The 15,237-nt window shown below is 48.0% G+C and overlaps 1 protein-coding gene across 1 annotated transcript; it reads left to right on the top strand.

Moving 5' to 3' along the window:
* Nucleotides 1–14,530: 14,530 nt before the first annotated feature.
* Nucleotides 14,531–14,919, top strand: LOC123935913 (60S ribosomal protein L10a-like). The gene has a single exon (XM_045996764.1). The coding sequence runs from the start codon at nt 14,531–14,533 to the stop codon at nt 14,864–14,866; it is 336 nt and encodes a 111-aa protein (XP_045852720.1). The 3' UTR covers nt 14,867–14,919.
* The last annotated feature ends 318 nt before the right edge of the window (nt 14,920–15,237 follow it).

Genomic DNA, 15,237 nt, shown 5'->3' with positions numbered 1-15,237 from the left:
AGTGCCCATGGGGCCATTGCTCCTCTAATCCCACCCCATCGCTGTTGGAGACCCATTTGGTCTCCACTGGTCGAGGGGTGAAGGCACCTGGAAGTGGATGTTCCAATGGTCTTTGTGCCCAACCAACACCAAACACAGGCATCACATGACACAGACAATTGCCAATTTAACCTGTTTCCATCGGAGCTTCTGGATCTAGGACAACAAGTAACACGTGTAAGGCTAATCATAAAATGAGACATTGCACATGGCGGCTTTTGTTGGCCACCAGACTGGAGTTACTACAGCTTTATGTTTGTACTTCGAGTATGTGCCATGAAAAGCCGCCCTTGTGTGCCCACGTTCGGACCAACGCCACCAGACAGGTCCCAGAAAGACGCGGATGGCTCTAAGTACATGGGGCTGTGTGCAGACAGCGTACCATGATCGCTGCACGTAGGGAGGTCTCCAAGGCCAGGAGAGACGAGTACGTGTGATTACGCGTAGTCCGTGTTCATCAAATTGCCACCATTTGTTGTTATTGTGGTTAGCACGCCCGCCGCATTCCCCTTACGGCTTCTTGTCATGATGAATGTCACACGTGTTCCTCCGTCTGCTCTGTGTTGTCGTGATAGAGTTCCACAAGTGTCAAGAAAAGCAAAAAGGCAAAAGCACATGCAATAGGCATGACGTAACAAAGTGTGATCATGGCACGTTGGCTGCAAGGAGGCACAGTGATGACCTTCTCGTGCGGGAGAGAAATGAGAATCACGGGTTGGAGGCAGGTGAGCTCCTCCTCTGGTTCCTCGGGACCAGGCATGTCCACTCCCAGATGTCTCTCCAGGAGGACACTTGGGCAGGGGTGACCTTGACAAAGGATGCTTATGACAGCTACAGGTGTGATAGCAGAAGACCAGGGAGACGCAACTTGTCCTCCCAATGGGGGATTGATGGATCCACACCATCAAGTCCACAGCAGATCAAATGCATGTGGTGCTGCTAGGGAATATCTCCAAGACGGGTTGTTTTGTGACAAAACCAAATTTAGACAGTTGCACACAATCTTACAATGTGTTGTCATTTATGTTTTAACAAGTCAAATACACACACACACACACACACACACACACACACACACATTCACCAAAACAGGTCCCAATGCACCTAAATGTACAGAAAATTTCTGGAAGGACATACACAGAGTGACAATAGTACTTATCTCCGGGGGAGTAATGAGGCAAGACCCAAGTTCTTAAGGAGGCGTCCAACTTTATTTGCAATGTGTCAATTCTCTTTATCAAACGTTCCACACTAGGCATGGAGCCCAGTGCAGGGCCCAAGCTCATAATCCTGAGATCAAGACCTTAGCTGAGATCAAGTTAGGTGCTCAACCCACTGAGCCACCCAGGTGTCCCGCCAAGAAAACATCTTAAGGTAATTTCTTGAGTATTTGAAAACCAACATATTGTCTTGGAAGACAAAAAGAAGGTAAATAGAAGACAAGAGTACATAGAGTAAAAATCACGTTAAAGGATATTTGTATGTAATTACCCATCTAGCCATCTGCTTATCCATCCATCCACCCACCCATCCATCCAACCATCCATCTACCCATCGAGCCATCCATCCATCCATCCATCCAACCATCCATCTACCCAACCATCCATTCATCCATCCAAGCATCCATCCATCCATCCATCCATCCATCCATCCACCATCTACACATCTACCCATCTATACCCCAACTCATCCATCCATCCCCCACCCACACAACCAGCATGCCAGCCAGACAGGCACCCATCCACCCACCCTACACACAACCTACACCCATCCATCCATTCCCCATCCATCCACCATCCGTCCACCCACCATTCTGTCCATCTCCCATCCATCTATCCATCTACCCACCCCCACCCATCCACTGACATATATAAAAAACCTGCAGTAAATAGACCAACTTAACATAAAGGGACAGTAGGGCTACTTGGAGCCAGTTGTAGTTCCATTTCAGCCAGGGAGAGAGCCAAACCCCAAACCCAAACATATGACCGGAACCTTTAGAACCCCAGACACGCCATCCCAAAAGGGAATGTGGGTCCATGTACAAGGACTTGCTTCCCACAGCAAAGAGCACAGCATCAATGTGTGCCCTCTTTCTCTGGGAGACTGTCTGGCAGATATACAGCCCTGGTCACCTGCATGGGTGCTGCTGGCTTCCTCCATCATGAACTCCTAAAAGAGCACACATTGAGCACCCCCAGTTGTGGGAGAAGAGTCTTTTTCAAACCTCTTTGGTGACTGTCTGCCTTCAGATGGAAGTACTATGACTCATGCTGTTGGAATGCCCTTGTGTGTAGAGGCCAACAGTGGTGGAGGGCCTCCTGTTGGCCCTGCCGCAACAAGAGATCAAGGAGGCCAAGTCTGTGTGGGTGGCCGGGGCACCATGTTGAACTGGTGGATGTCAGGGTCCAGTGTGGTCCTCCTATGGCTGTTGGAGGACATTCGTGATCTCACAGAGCCAGAGAACCAGGGAATGTTGGGGGAAGATGGCATTTGGACTGGAAATCTAAGGCAAGGAGCAGGGAGGAGTTCTGCTGACCCCTACCCCATGACTTTCCTGGGTAACAAATGGCCCTTGATTGGGGGATTTGTAAAGGAAAGAGCTCGAAGGACAAACACAATACAAGTGGAAATCTTCCCGAAGCTGGGAGCACAGAGAATGCAAGTTACCCGCTGGGGTTTGGGGTTTCAAAGCCTCTCTTGGGGAGGCATTCCTGTTTGCTCAGGTTCCTCATGGACTTCTCACAAAGCCTTCAGTGCCTGAGCTCCTGTCCAGAAACCACAGCAGGGATGGAGGGCCCCTCGTGAGCCTTTCTTTACCCTCGAGGAGGAAAGCATCATGTGGTAGAGCAGGTCTGTCCGTGGTGGAGCAGGGAGTCAATGATGGGGCTCAGATGTGGGTCACAGCATCCTGCAAAGCTTCAGATCTCAAACAAGTTGATGTTCCCCAGCTGAAAGTGGCACAACCTGAGTCACCTTCCTAATGAGCTTCTCCGTGATGACAACTTTAAAAATAGAAGCAAAGGGATCTTTGTAAATTGGATTTCACAGAGAACTTACACCCAGTGATGTCTGGCTCCATCTACGAGAAGTCAGGCATGCACACAATCGTTGGTGCAGAATGCGAGCTGCGTCTAGTTAGTGCCCCTAAACGTAGGTGTCTTAGAGTGGTGGTCCTCAACCGGGGGCCAGTCTAACCCTCAGGAGACACTTGGCAATGACTGGAGATATTCCAGATTGTCAGACGAGAGGGGCCCATGTTACTGGCATCTGGTGGGTAGAGACCAGAGATGCTCCTCAGCACCTTACAGTACACAGGACACCCCACATTAGAGAGTCTTACAGCCCTAGATGTTAGCAGTGCTGAGGCTGAGACATTTTGACCTGGTCACAATGGACCTGGTCCATTGGTCTGGACAGAGACACTCTGTCCACCTAGCTATCCAGCTGTCAATTGATCATCTATTATCCATCCATCAAGCTATCAATCTATTCCCTATTTATATCTATCATCAATCTGTCTTGTTCATATTTTTCCCTATCGGCTATCATCTACCTGTCTGCACATCTACCTTATCTATCAGCATCTGTCTGTCATGCATCTATCATATATCTATAACTATTATCTATCTATCTCTGCTTTATCTACTTATCTATATCTATCTACAACGATTTCCACCTACCTGTCTCTCACAGCAGTTCCCAACTGGGGGAAATTCTGCCTTTCAGGAAACAACCAGCAATGCCCGGGGACATTTCTGGTTGTCACTATCTAGGGAGGGAAGAGGATGCTCCTGACATGTGATGGGAGGTGGAGACCAGGGATTCTGCTGAACACCCCACCCCAGCACTCAGAATGCCCCCACGACAAAGAATGTCCCAGCCCCAGATGTCAGCAGTGCCGTGATTGAGAAACCCTCATCAGAGGCGCATGGTCCAAGAGAGAAATGGGCATTTTCAGGTTTCTGAAATGGTGCAGACACAGACCCTGTGCCCAGTCACTCTGCTCAGACACCCAACTTCCCCGTCTCATCACCTGCCCATCTCCTTCTCTCTCCTTTTCACTTCATCTGTACACATCCACCCGGTGGTAGAAAGAAAATGCCCAAAGAAATGCTTTGAGGCACCTGTTTAAAGGGGTTTTGTAAAATCAAGGAAGGATCTGGATAGCCCTGATGCACATGGTTTATTTATTTGACTTGAAACACAATGTTTTCATATGAGCACCACCACATGGCAAAACCATGACACGATTGTTTTTGTTCGACTTCTGTAGAGCAGAGAAACAAGGACTCAAAAAGAATTGACTCAGAAAGCTAAATGTTGCATCTCCCGTTGGAGAATGGGAGATTGACCCGAAGTAGAAATTTCAACAAATTAGGCTTTGCATTTCAACAAATGCAAAATTTCAACAAATTAGGCTTTGCCTCATCCTCTGCCTAATGTAGAATGTGGGTTTACACTTTGGGGATGTTTATCCGTCATGCACAATGCTGTTTAGCATAAAGATTCTCTGGCTTCCTTTCCAGAGATTGTATTACTATAGTAGGGCTTACAAATTGGCTTTTTTTTTTTTGCTTTTTAAAAAAAAATTGCATTTTCTATTATCATAAAATTGACTCAGCATATATATGCTGTACAGTCCTACGAACTTTAACATATGTTTGGATACATATAACATTGTCACAGTCAGGAAACATCATAGTTCCGTCACCCTTCAAATCTAATATTACCGCCATGCTATCCCTACATAATCTCACACACAGACACACACACACACACACACACACACACCCCAACCTCTTGGGTGACCCACAGGATACTAAGAATAATCTTGCCCCAGTACGTCGGACAAATTTCCCTAAGTTAAATGTTGCTTGAGTCCATCCCAACAATGCACACAGCAAGGTGCAAAAGAATCAAAGTACTTCCAAGCAATTACTTGCAGCCCAGAACAAAGTTCAAAGATAGTTACAGAGATACAAAACTATCCAGCACCCAAAGATATAAACAAAGATACAAAGACACAAACAAAGATACAAAACTATCTAGCACCCAACAAGGTAAACCTAACAATGTCTGCATCTAATCCAAAATTACCAGACATGAAAAGTTGGAAAAAAAAATATGCCCCATACAACAGAGAAAAATCAATTAATTCAAATCGACCCAGAATTGACAAAGGTGTAAGCATTAGAAACCAAAGACATTAAGATAGTTCTTAGAACCGTATTCAATTTGTTAAAATTAAAAACTTACTATTTTCAGTACAGGTGTGAAAGATACAAAAGAAAAGGCTCCAATCATACTTCTATTCGAAAAAATGACCCAGTCTGAGTTGAAAAATATACCTGGTGGCTTTGCAAATGGATGAGGCATTACAGAAGGAAAGATGAGTTTATGTGAAGATAAGGAGATAGACACTGCCCAAAATGAGATATACAGAGAAAAATGACTTAAAAATTAAAAGAACATCAGTGAACTGTGGGTCAACTTCATGCAGCCAAACACATATGCATTTGGTGTCGCTGAAGGAGGAACAGGTTTCAAAGTTCACCTCGTTTAATTTTACAACAACGCTAACAAATTAGGTCTTCTGATCTCCATTCGATAGATGAATAGGGTCACCTGATAAAATACAAGATGACATACAATAACTGGCATATACTTGTATAGGGCGATTATTTGTAATTTACCTTGTAATTTACCTGAAATTGAAATTTCACAGGAATCTTTTCCTCTGCTAAATCTAGCAGCCCTACAAATGGAGTGATGGATTCACAGCTCTTAGGTAACTAATGCTCCCAAGGTCACATCACAAGAGATCAAAGGTGCTAACCCAGAACTGTGTGAAGCCCAATGCCTGTGCCCTAATGGCCTAAACCCTTCTCTTTCAGGGATCCAACACAGATGAGTCTCTGCATCAGCTTAAGGTCTTCTTCTATTTGTGTCTATGTGCATCACAAATTAGATTATAAATTCATCTAAAGACAAAGGCAAGGTTGCATTCTTGTGGGCATGCCCAATAACGTGGACGAGACAGATAATGGTGGGTGGATGGATGGATAGATGATGGATAGATGGTGGATGAATGGATGGATGGTTGGGTGGATAGGTGGATGGTGGGTAGATGGGTGGATTATGGGTGGATGGATGATGGATGCATGGATGGAAGGATGGGTGATGGACAGATGGATAGAGGGATGGATGGATGGATGGTTGCATAGATGGTTGGATAGATGGATGGATAGATGGGTGGGTGGATGGATGATGGGTGGATGGGTGCGGGTGGATGGATGCATAGATGGTGAATGGGTGTAGAGATGCATAGATAATGGATGAATGGATGGATGGATAGAAGGACACCATGATAATAAGGAACTGATGCTATTTTTAAATCTTTATTTAAGCTGTATTCCTACAAGCTCAACCTATGTGTCATTGCCACAGACTGTCTTCTTGCATTATGCTGCTTTTCAATCCATCTTATTGAAAGTCAAAAGCCCAAAGAAAGCCAGGAGCCAAGCCATTAACTGGGTAAGTGTCATCTTCTTCTTCCATTAGCAAGTCTACAGAGAGTGGCTGGTTGAGAGAGAGCCTGAGGTCATCATCCTGAAAGCTCTATCTTGTCCTCTGGGAGGGGACACGGCCCAGGGAGGCCTCCTGTGGTTTTGTCCCAGGAGAGGGAATCAGGAGCAACAGCAGGCTTATTTTATTCTCTTTAAAAATAGATGTGGTCCTTGAGACACATTGGCTCAATGCCTCAAGATGGATGTTAGAATGATTTTATTTCTGCCCCCTTAATGCATCTTCTGGGTATGTGTGTGTTTTGCTTTTGTTTTGTTTGATAGAAATAAATTAAACTTTGCTATGTTTGGGCTATTGAACCACCAAGATAATTGATAACGATGACATTAAAATCACATCAGGGACAAGACGTCTCTTCAATAAAACCTCGTTAATTAGGATCTCATAAATTCAGAATTTGGGCTGAAATTTATCTTAGTGTTAGCTAGTAAGAAAAGGCTGAGTAAATTAATAGTGTGAAGATTTCAGGGGAGTTATTGACACTTTCCGTAGTTTAGAAGCATTTATTTTACACCTAAAAATGTGGGATTAATTATAATTGTCTATCAAATGATCAGATTATCCACCCAAGCATTATTCATCAAAACTTTGCAAGCACTTAATATTATATGCATTGAAAGTCTAGGTCTATTTTTACAATATTCCGTAATACCTGCTGTCCAATGCTTAAGACTTGCATTATACCTATTCAACAAAATTACGGGAATTTTCATTATAGTGAATGTTGACAAAGTGCAGCAAATTTCTTTATAAAATTCTATTTTATACATCCCGCAGTACCTTACCAGATACCATGTTGTGTTTGTGCTGAGCTGTATGGGAGAATGCCAGCTGTGGGTCTGGATTCTAGTTCTAGCTGAGCTGATACCTGGTTACCTGACTTGAGTAGATGCTTAATATCCTTGTAGATATTTCTTTTATTTCTTTATGTGTAACCCCAAAAGACCAGGACTACATCATTTCCCAAGTAGCTTCAAGTTTTAAATTCCATAATCTCTTGGTTAAATTAGTAACATTTACATTGTGGTTCTTAGTCGTTTTCCACCTGGTAAATACAGATGTGTGGGAGCGTGTGTGTGAGGAAGGAGGGTATCCTATATGTTTCCTGTGGGTCTATTTCTTAAAAAATAATGGTAGGTTGCCTGATACAAAATTGCTATTTTCATACATTAGAAATGGCCAAACATCAGGAATTTCATGTGGCTCCATCTAGTCAATTTTTATTCATCTCTTAGTTTTCTGGGTTCATAAGGGTTGGGGTAGAGTTTCATATTTTTACATCCTGCCCTAGTTTCTAGCCAACAGCCTTCCAGAGGCCTGTATCAGTTAGCGACTGCTGAGTAACGAGCTATCCCTTATCTCAGATGCACAAGAGAAATGGTCACTCGTTCCTGTTTATTCAACTTGAGTTGGCGGATGGCAGCCTGGTGTAACTAGGCAGCTTTGCCTCTTCATTGGGTTGGACACCTCTCAGATCCACGTGAGTTCATCCTGGGGTCTGGGCTGAGGCTGCCGCCATGGCCCAAGAAGAGCTGTTCTTGCAGTGACGGCAAAGTCACAAGAAGGGAGCAGGCCATGCAAAGGGATCTCAAGCAGAGACGCATTACCCCCCCTCCATCCACCCACCTAAGAGGTCGTGCTGGAGACAGAGGGAGTGAACATTTTGCAACACCTACTTCTCAGTACCTTTTTACCAGTGATCTTCTGAGGCGCTGTTTCCCTAAGACTGTAACTGAGGTCATAGCTCGTAATGAAGGTGACGGAATCCTGTATCCCAAAATCGTGCTAAGCACGATCTTAGACTTTCGTGTGTTTACCAGTTGTCTCCCTATGAGGATGACGGAACAATTTCCCCAAGTACTGCTCAGGTATGTGGCTCCTCCTGAGATGAACATAATTGGTAGATGGACATGGAGTAGAAGTAGAAAGGGGTGAATGTCCAGCCTCGAGTTCTGTGGGTTTTGGGGCATTTCTAAGGAATCCCAGGAAGGTTCAGAATTCAGCATGGCCAGAAGGTGCACATAGCTCTAGTAAAATGCAAAATATCCCCTGTGTCTCAGGGCATCTAAAGAAGGTGGAGAAAGAAGCTCACCACCCAAATTTCTTGCCACCAACTACACGGTCTCTCTGATTATTTCTCGCCCAGGACCACTCCTTGGATCCCTGCCATCTTTCCTCATTCACCACACCTGGGTCCCAACCATTCATCTCTCCTGGCAGCCAGCAACTCCCACCAACGCTTTCCTGGAGATCACAATTCATCTCCCCAAGGCGAAGCGTCCTGTCCATCCAACCAGTGGGCTCAGCCACAGGTTTACCGTTGTTTACCCAAGATGGGGGCTCACTAAATTCCCCAGGGCCTCCCAAAGGGACATACTGTCTTTGATTCCCAGAAAACAAAAGGAGGTATGTTCCAATGGTCACCCACCCACAAAGCTAACATTGCTGCTCGGGTCTACTTGGCCCCAAACACTGTACACGGAAAGTCTGCCGCCATCTTGGATTCAACCCCAAGATAAACACAGAGTCCTTGTGACTTCTGCAACACACATTACTGGTATCTCCCAGATTAACTAGTATGCTTTGGGGGGGAAACGTGGGTCCTCTGAAATAGTCAAAACTGAAATTTCTTGCAACCGACCAACTTATTAACTATGTGGACTTTGTGCACCAGTTCACAAAGCAGCGTTGTTCACAACAGCCAAACGGTGGGAGCAACTAAATGTCGAGGAACAGATGAAAGCGTCGACAAACTGTGGTCCGTCCCGCGTAGTGGGATACGGCTCGTTCTTGAAAAGAAGGATGTCCCTCCCCTGTCGTGTCCCAAATGGACCTTGAGGACATGGTGTTCAGTGAGACAAGCCAGACCCGAAGGGACAAGTCCTGTCGGATTCCACGTGCTTGGGGTCTGTAGAAGACTTACTTGTATTGAAGGAGACAACGTAGATGGTCTTCCAGCCCCTGAGCAATGGGGAGTTTGCGTTTCATTGGGGGGGTCCTGGGGGCAAGGACTTCAACATCTGCATTTGGAGGAGACACTGTTCAGCTCAACACCCTTGAACATAGACTGGCCCCGAGTATCTTGAGAATGTAAACCTTTCCAGCATCATCCTTATAGTGGAGACGGCGGGTCACGTTTGTCCCCAGCCAAACCTCCCGAGACGGAAACTTCCTGCCAAATGTGAAGGCAATAAACCCCATCTTGAAACCAGAGTCCCCTGATACCTCCAGGGTCCTCCCCGTGAAACTCAGCCATACCTCGGTAATAAGCTCCAGGAGTCGGGTCTAAACATCCTCAGGTGCCCACGAGAAAACGTTTGCAAAGGTCCGAACCGCTTCCCTGCGGCCAGTTTCTTACCAAGTGCATTTCTGCACCTTAGGACGAGACAGCGGCATCCGGGTGCCAGATGCCCAGCACTTCAGGAGGAAAAAACCACACGTGTGGTCGAGCTTACCGCCGCCCCGTGTGTCCGTTGCAAAACACGGCCCTCATCGTGTTCCCCGGCGGGAGGACGAGGAAAGTCACCCGGAGACCATTTTCACGAGGGAAGGGCGTCCGCTTCAGGAGACCATGAAAGAATCTGCAAATCAAGGACGGAGAGAAGGAGCCAGCCCCCGGCTGCTCAGGATCAGCACTTAGCATCCTGATTAAAAACGGTGAGGCCCGGGGGGGGCGCGGGGGGGGGGCAGAATTTTTGATTTGAGGGTTAAGCCAATATTAGCACGAAAAATAAAATAAAGTGATTCAAATGGCCCACAGCTACGGCGTCGGTAGCAGGGATGTTTAGCTACAAAACGAGAGACCGGCTAATTGTGTAAATGCCTCTAATTACGTGTGCAGCGCCTCTAACCGCGGCTTCTCCCGGTAACTAATAAGAAATCAATTAGTTAATGAAGTGCCCATTAAATGCAATGCTAATCCCAGCCAGGGTTTTTTTAATGTTTCTCTTTCTTCCCCCCCCGTCTGATCCTCCTTAATGACCACCGCCATACGGCGCACACAGCTTTCTGCATGTCTAATGAAACATCGTTACAGGGTAGTTGGTATTCTGGGAGGACCTGAACGAAAGCTGCTTCCCAATTATTTTTAATTGCCAGACACTCTCGCAACTGGGTCTCCACCATGCGCTTCCGAGCCCCGCGCTGTCACGAAGCAGGCGCGGACGTGGTGCTTTCTGTCTGCGGCCCGGGAAGGTCCCGCCGTGGGCTCGGCCACGGAGCGGGATGCACCTACACAGCCCGAAAGCGGCTCCGGATGGTGCATGCCTGCTCCCCGACTGTGCCCGTCCAGCAGCAGCCGTCCTTCTGTGCCCGCTCCCCGGGGACCCGAGAAGCCCCGTGGGCAGCGTCCGGCGTCTTGGGTCCCCGGGGGAGCCGCAGTGGGGAGAAACACAACAGGGACACCCGGCCATGCCATGCTTCAAGCCATGCGCTCCCTTTGTAGTTGTGAACTGTGTCTGCCACAGACAGCTCTGTACGTGACAACTTGTCCCTTCTGCAAAGCGAGTCTCTGACCCTGGCTCCTGTCCTTCTCCCTCAACTTGGCCCAGCATGAGAAGGGACGCTTGCCGGCCGTCCTTCCGTCTGATATGTTCCCGGGGCGATTATGTCCCTCGTTGCGGGGGATGTCCATGTCCCAGGACAGCTTTTCGTCTTGCCTCATGATGAAGTCTCGTCGCCAAGTCCACGTGGGTGCCCCACCCCAGGGCTGCCCCACGTCTCACGATACAAAGGCACCCAGGACGTCCACTTGAAAACACCACAAAACCACCCTTGGGGATAAGGCAAAGCCGTCCGAGCCCGTGTCCGCGCTCGCGTTTACTTTCGGGCGGCCGCAAATTGAATTACGGGATCCAGCACCCCTGTTCCAAGAGCTCGGCCACCAGCAGCTGCCAGAGCCCCGGCCGTCAGCAGAAGGGAGATGGGATGTGACGTTTTGTTCATTAAATAAACAAACCCGGTCCGGGTAACAGCATTAGGTAGAAAGCCTCATCAATTCTGGTCCATTTATGTTCGCGTAACGAGAAGTGACAATTGTTCCTCACAAGCATAGGGACGGAACGGGAGCGCAGGAGGGCTGGGAGGCTCCGCGGGGAGCTCGGAATCGGAGGCACCCGGCACCACGACATACGGGGGAGGCGTCCGTGGGAGTGAGGTCCGTCCCTGGGAGCCCATGGCTGCTTGACGACGTGGCTACGCACAAGACGACTGCAGCCAGGGACGAAACATTGAATCCCAGTTTGGGGTTTTCCTTCCCTGTGTCCCCGCAGAGGCATCCCAGGCAGGACAATCCAGGGAAACAACCTCCAAGAGCATCTGGATTTTTTTTTTTTCTGGACGAATGCACTGTTTTGTGCTCAGCACAAATTTGGGAGCAGGTGGAGGGTAGAAGGGAACACAATGGCCTGTACCCCAAATTGTCATCTGTCCCCACACACTTCTTTTGTGTTGTGGCACCCATGGCATGGGACAGCCCAGAGACCCCACACTTCCGGCGAGGTCCTAGATTCAGGGGACGAAGGCACAGAGTCTCGGGTCTCCTCAGTTCCACAAGCACTAGGAGGAAAACAGGACACACGTCTGCAAACCGCAGCTTGCCTGAGCGTGGGGACCACTGCGGAGACCGCCGGTTCCATTCCAGTGAAACGTGCGGAGAATAGGAAACACATAGGTAGCACCCCAGAGATGCTGTTGATACAGGACTGCCCCCATTCCTGCCTTACCTGGGGGGGCATGTTCCAGGACCCCCAGCCGACACCCAAAACCACAGACAATCCCGAACCCAACCCACGCTATGCTGTCTTCCTAAACGTACATCCCGGTGGTGACGTTTACCCTATAAATCAGGCACCGTAAGAAATGTGCAATAACTAGTAATAAATAAAACCATCACGGCAATTTGCTGTGATAAAGTTAGGTGAATTGCGCGCTCTCTCTCAAAATACGGTATCGTGCTGCGCTCACTTTTCTTTCCTCGTTTTTCTGTCTTTTTTGGGAAGATTGTATCCATGCATTTGAGAGTGAGAGAGCATGAGCAGGAGGGAGAGGGAGAAGCAGGCTCTCCGCTGAGCAGGGAGCCCGACGTGGGGCTCGATCCCACCCAGGATCATGACCCGAGCTGCAGGCAGACGCTTCCCCGACGGAGCTCCCCAGGCGCCCCTGTGCTCACTTCTCTTTTCCCGATGACGTCAGATGAGGAAGCAGCCTCGCGATAAGGTGAGGAAGGGGAATGACGTACGCACGTCCCAGCACTGGGCCACCACTGACCTTTTGATGATCCACTAGGAGGGGTCGCCTGCTCCCGGACGACGGTCGACTTCAGCGAACTGACATGCAGTCGGCATTTCATACACGTTTCACGATTCCAGGGCATCTACTTGACCCTCTCTGCAGAACATGCCTAACGCAGAGCCCAGGGCTGACTCAAGCTCTCCACCACGGCCATCAACCCTATTTTTTTTTCTTTATCCCTTTGCCAGGGGTGAAAATGGAGCTTTCGGGGGGCCTGGAAGCAAGATCTTTGGTCTGGATTCTGGATTTGGATTCAGGACAGGGAGTATGAAATGCCAACTCCCCTGAGGTCCTTGACAACGGGTTTCAAGCCGAGAACCCCACTCTCTCTCCCTCCCTCCCTCTCAATATGACAACAGCCTGATTTTAAAAATTCCCCACCTGGAAGCCAACTTGGCTGACCTGTGTCATGGGAATCAGGCTCCTCTGGGCAAGCAGAACCAGTAGGGCCATGAATGTAGTTCGATAACCAGAGATCTATTTCAAGGAATGGGCTCGTGTGATCACAGAGGCTATACGTCCCAGTTCTGGAGGGTCACCTAACCGCTGAGACCCACAGAAAACCCAGTGCTATAGCTACAGTCTGAAGACTACTTGGACACAGAATTCCCTCTCCTTGGGAGGCATCATGACTTCCCCCCTACCCAACTCTTAAGGCCTTCAACTGATGAGACGAGGCCCACCCACACTATGGAGGTGATCGGCTCTGTTCAACGTCTGCTGGTTGAAATTGTCAGTCCCATCACAATAATAACACGATATAATAAAACATGAATAATAACACGATAATAACATGACCAAACATCTAGAACAACGTTTGACCACGTATGGGTACCCAGGCCCGTTGATGTATAAAACTAACCATCACCAGCAACCAAGACAGTAATCTCAATTGTAGGTATTTGGGGGGAAAAATAACTGAGAACTAAAATGTCAGTCCTTCCTTGCTGTCTGGGGAAGCCATGTGGCATGGAGAAGAAGGCCTATACACTCACCATCCAATAGCGATGGCTTTGGGGACTGTGGTGTCTCTGAACCCGCACATCCTTATCTGACGGCCGGATAATGAGAAACACAACACCTCTTGGCTCTGAATGTCCAGGCTGGTCTCACCGACACTTGTTTCAAAGCTTAAATCATCAAATTCCTCCCATTTTATCCATTTGCCACCTGGAGGACCTTAGGAACATCTCCCTTCTGCTTGTACTGTTACTGACAATATTTCTGTTAAAGCTGACTCATTTTTACAGTGAAATACATTTATTTCAGGGCATGACTTCACGTAAGAAGCGTCATAGCTTCAGAGCCACTTTCTTGTCCCACGGTACTGGGGACGCTTAAAATAAAGACCAATAAACACAATGAGGCCATTGAGCTCCATGTGGCAAGAGCCATCCCAGCCCAAAGCTCCCCCTGTTGGTGTGGAAATGGGATTCACAAGGGTAAGATGTGGATAAAGGCATGTATGCACCACACTGAGCCATCAGAAAACCACACAAGAGGGAAGAGCCCCTGCACTGTTTGTGGAAACACTGTTGGGCCCCAAAAGGTGGAAACAACCCAAGTGTCCAACACCAGGAGGATGGATAAGCACAGTGTGGTCCATCGTACAATGGAATACTATACAGCCACAAACAGGAGCAGAGCTTTGATCCCACGAATACTGGGCCCAGGCCTGAATAAGGCTGGCAAGTTTCCTTCCTTGCTGACCCACAATGAGAACATGGTGGCCAAAGTGGATGAAGTGAAGTCCACCATCAAATTCCAGATGAAGAAGGTGCTGTGTCTAGCAGTGGCTGTTGGCCACGTGAAGATGACAGATGATGAGCTTGTGTACAACATCCACTTAGCAGTCAATTTCCTGGTGTCCTTGCTCAAGAAGAACTGGCAGAACGTCCGGGCCTTGTACATCAAGAGCACCATGGGCAAGCCCCAGCGCCTGTACTAAGGCACAGTTCAATAAATCCTAGTGCTACCGTTAAAAAAAAAAAAAAAAAAAAAGCTGGTTTGACACCTGCTCCCCTGAAGATGGACCTCGAGGACACAATACCCGTGTGCAATCCTATGGATATGAGAATGTGCAGAACGGGCAGAACCATGGAAGCAGAAAATGCACTGGTGGTTGTCCAGGTCCATGGGGGAGATGGGGTCAACCTGGGTTTGTGAGGAAGATGGGGTTGACCTGGGTGGGTGGGGGAGATATGGTCATCCAGGTGGGTGGAGGAGATGGGGTCATTCTGGGGTTGTGGGAGAGATGGGGTCAGCCTGGGTTGGTCATCCTCCTTGCTCCTCCTGCGAGCTCTCTGACCCCTCACCCCA

This window comes from Meles meles, chromosome Y (assembly GCF_922984935.1).
Source record: "Meles meles chromosome Y, mMelMel3.1 paternal haplotype, whole genome shotgun sequence".
Taxonomy (NCBI): Eukaryota; Metazoa; Chordata; class Mammalia; order Carnivora; family Mustelidae; genus Meles; species Meles meles.
Note: the sequence above shows the minus strand (reverse complement) of the source record. Positions and strands in the feature narration are given on the sequence as shown.

Coding starts and splice junctions, on each gene's coding strand:
- LOC123935913 (XM_045996764.1), top strand. CDS start 14,531: ATGGAATACTATACAGCCACAAACAGGAGCAGAGCTTTGATCCCACGA.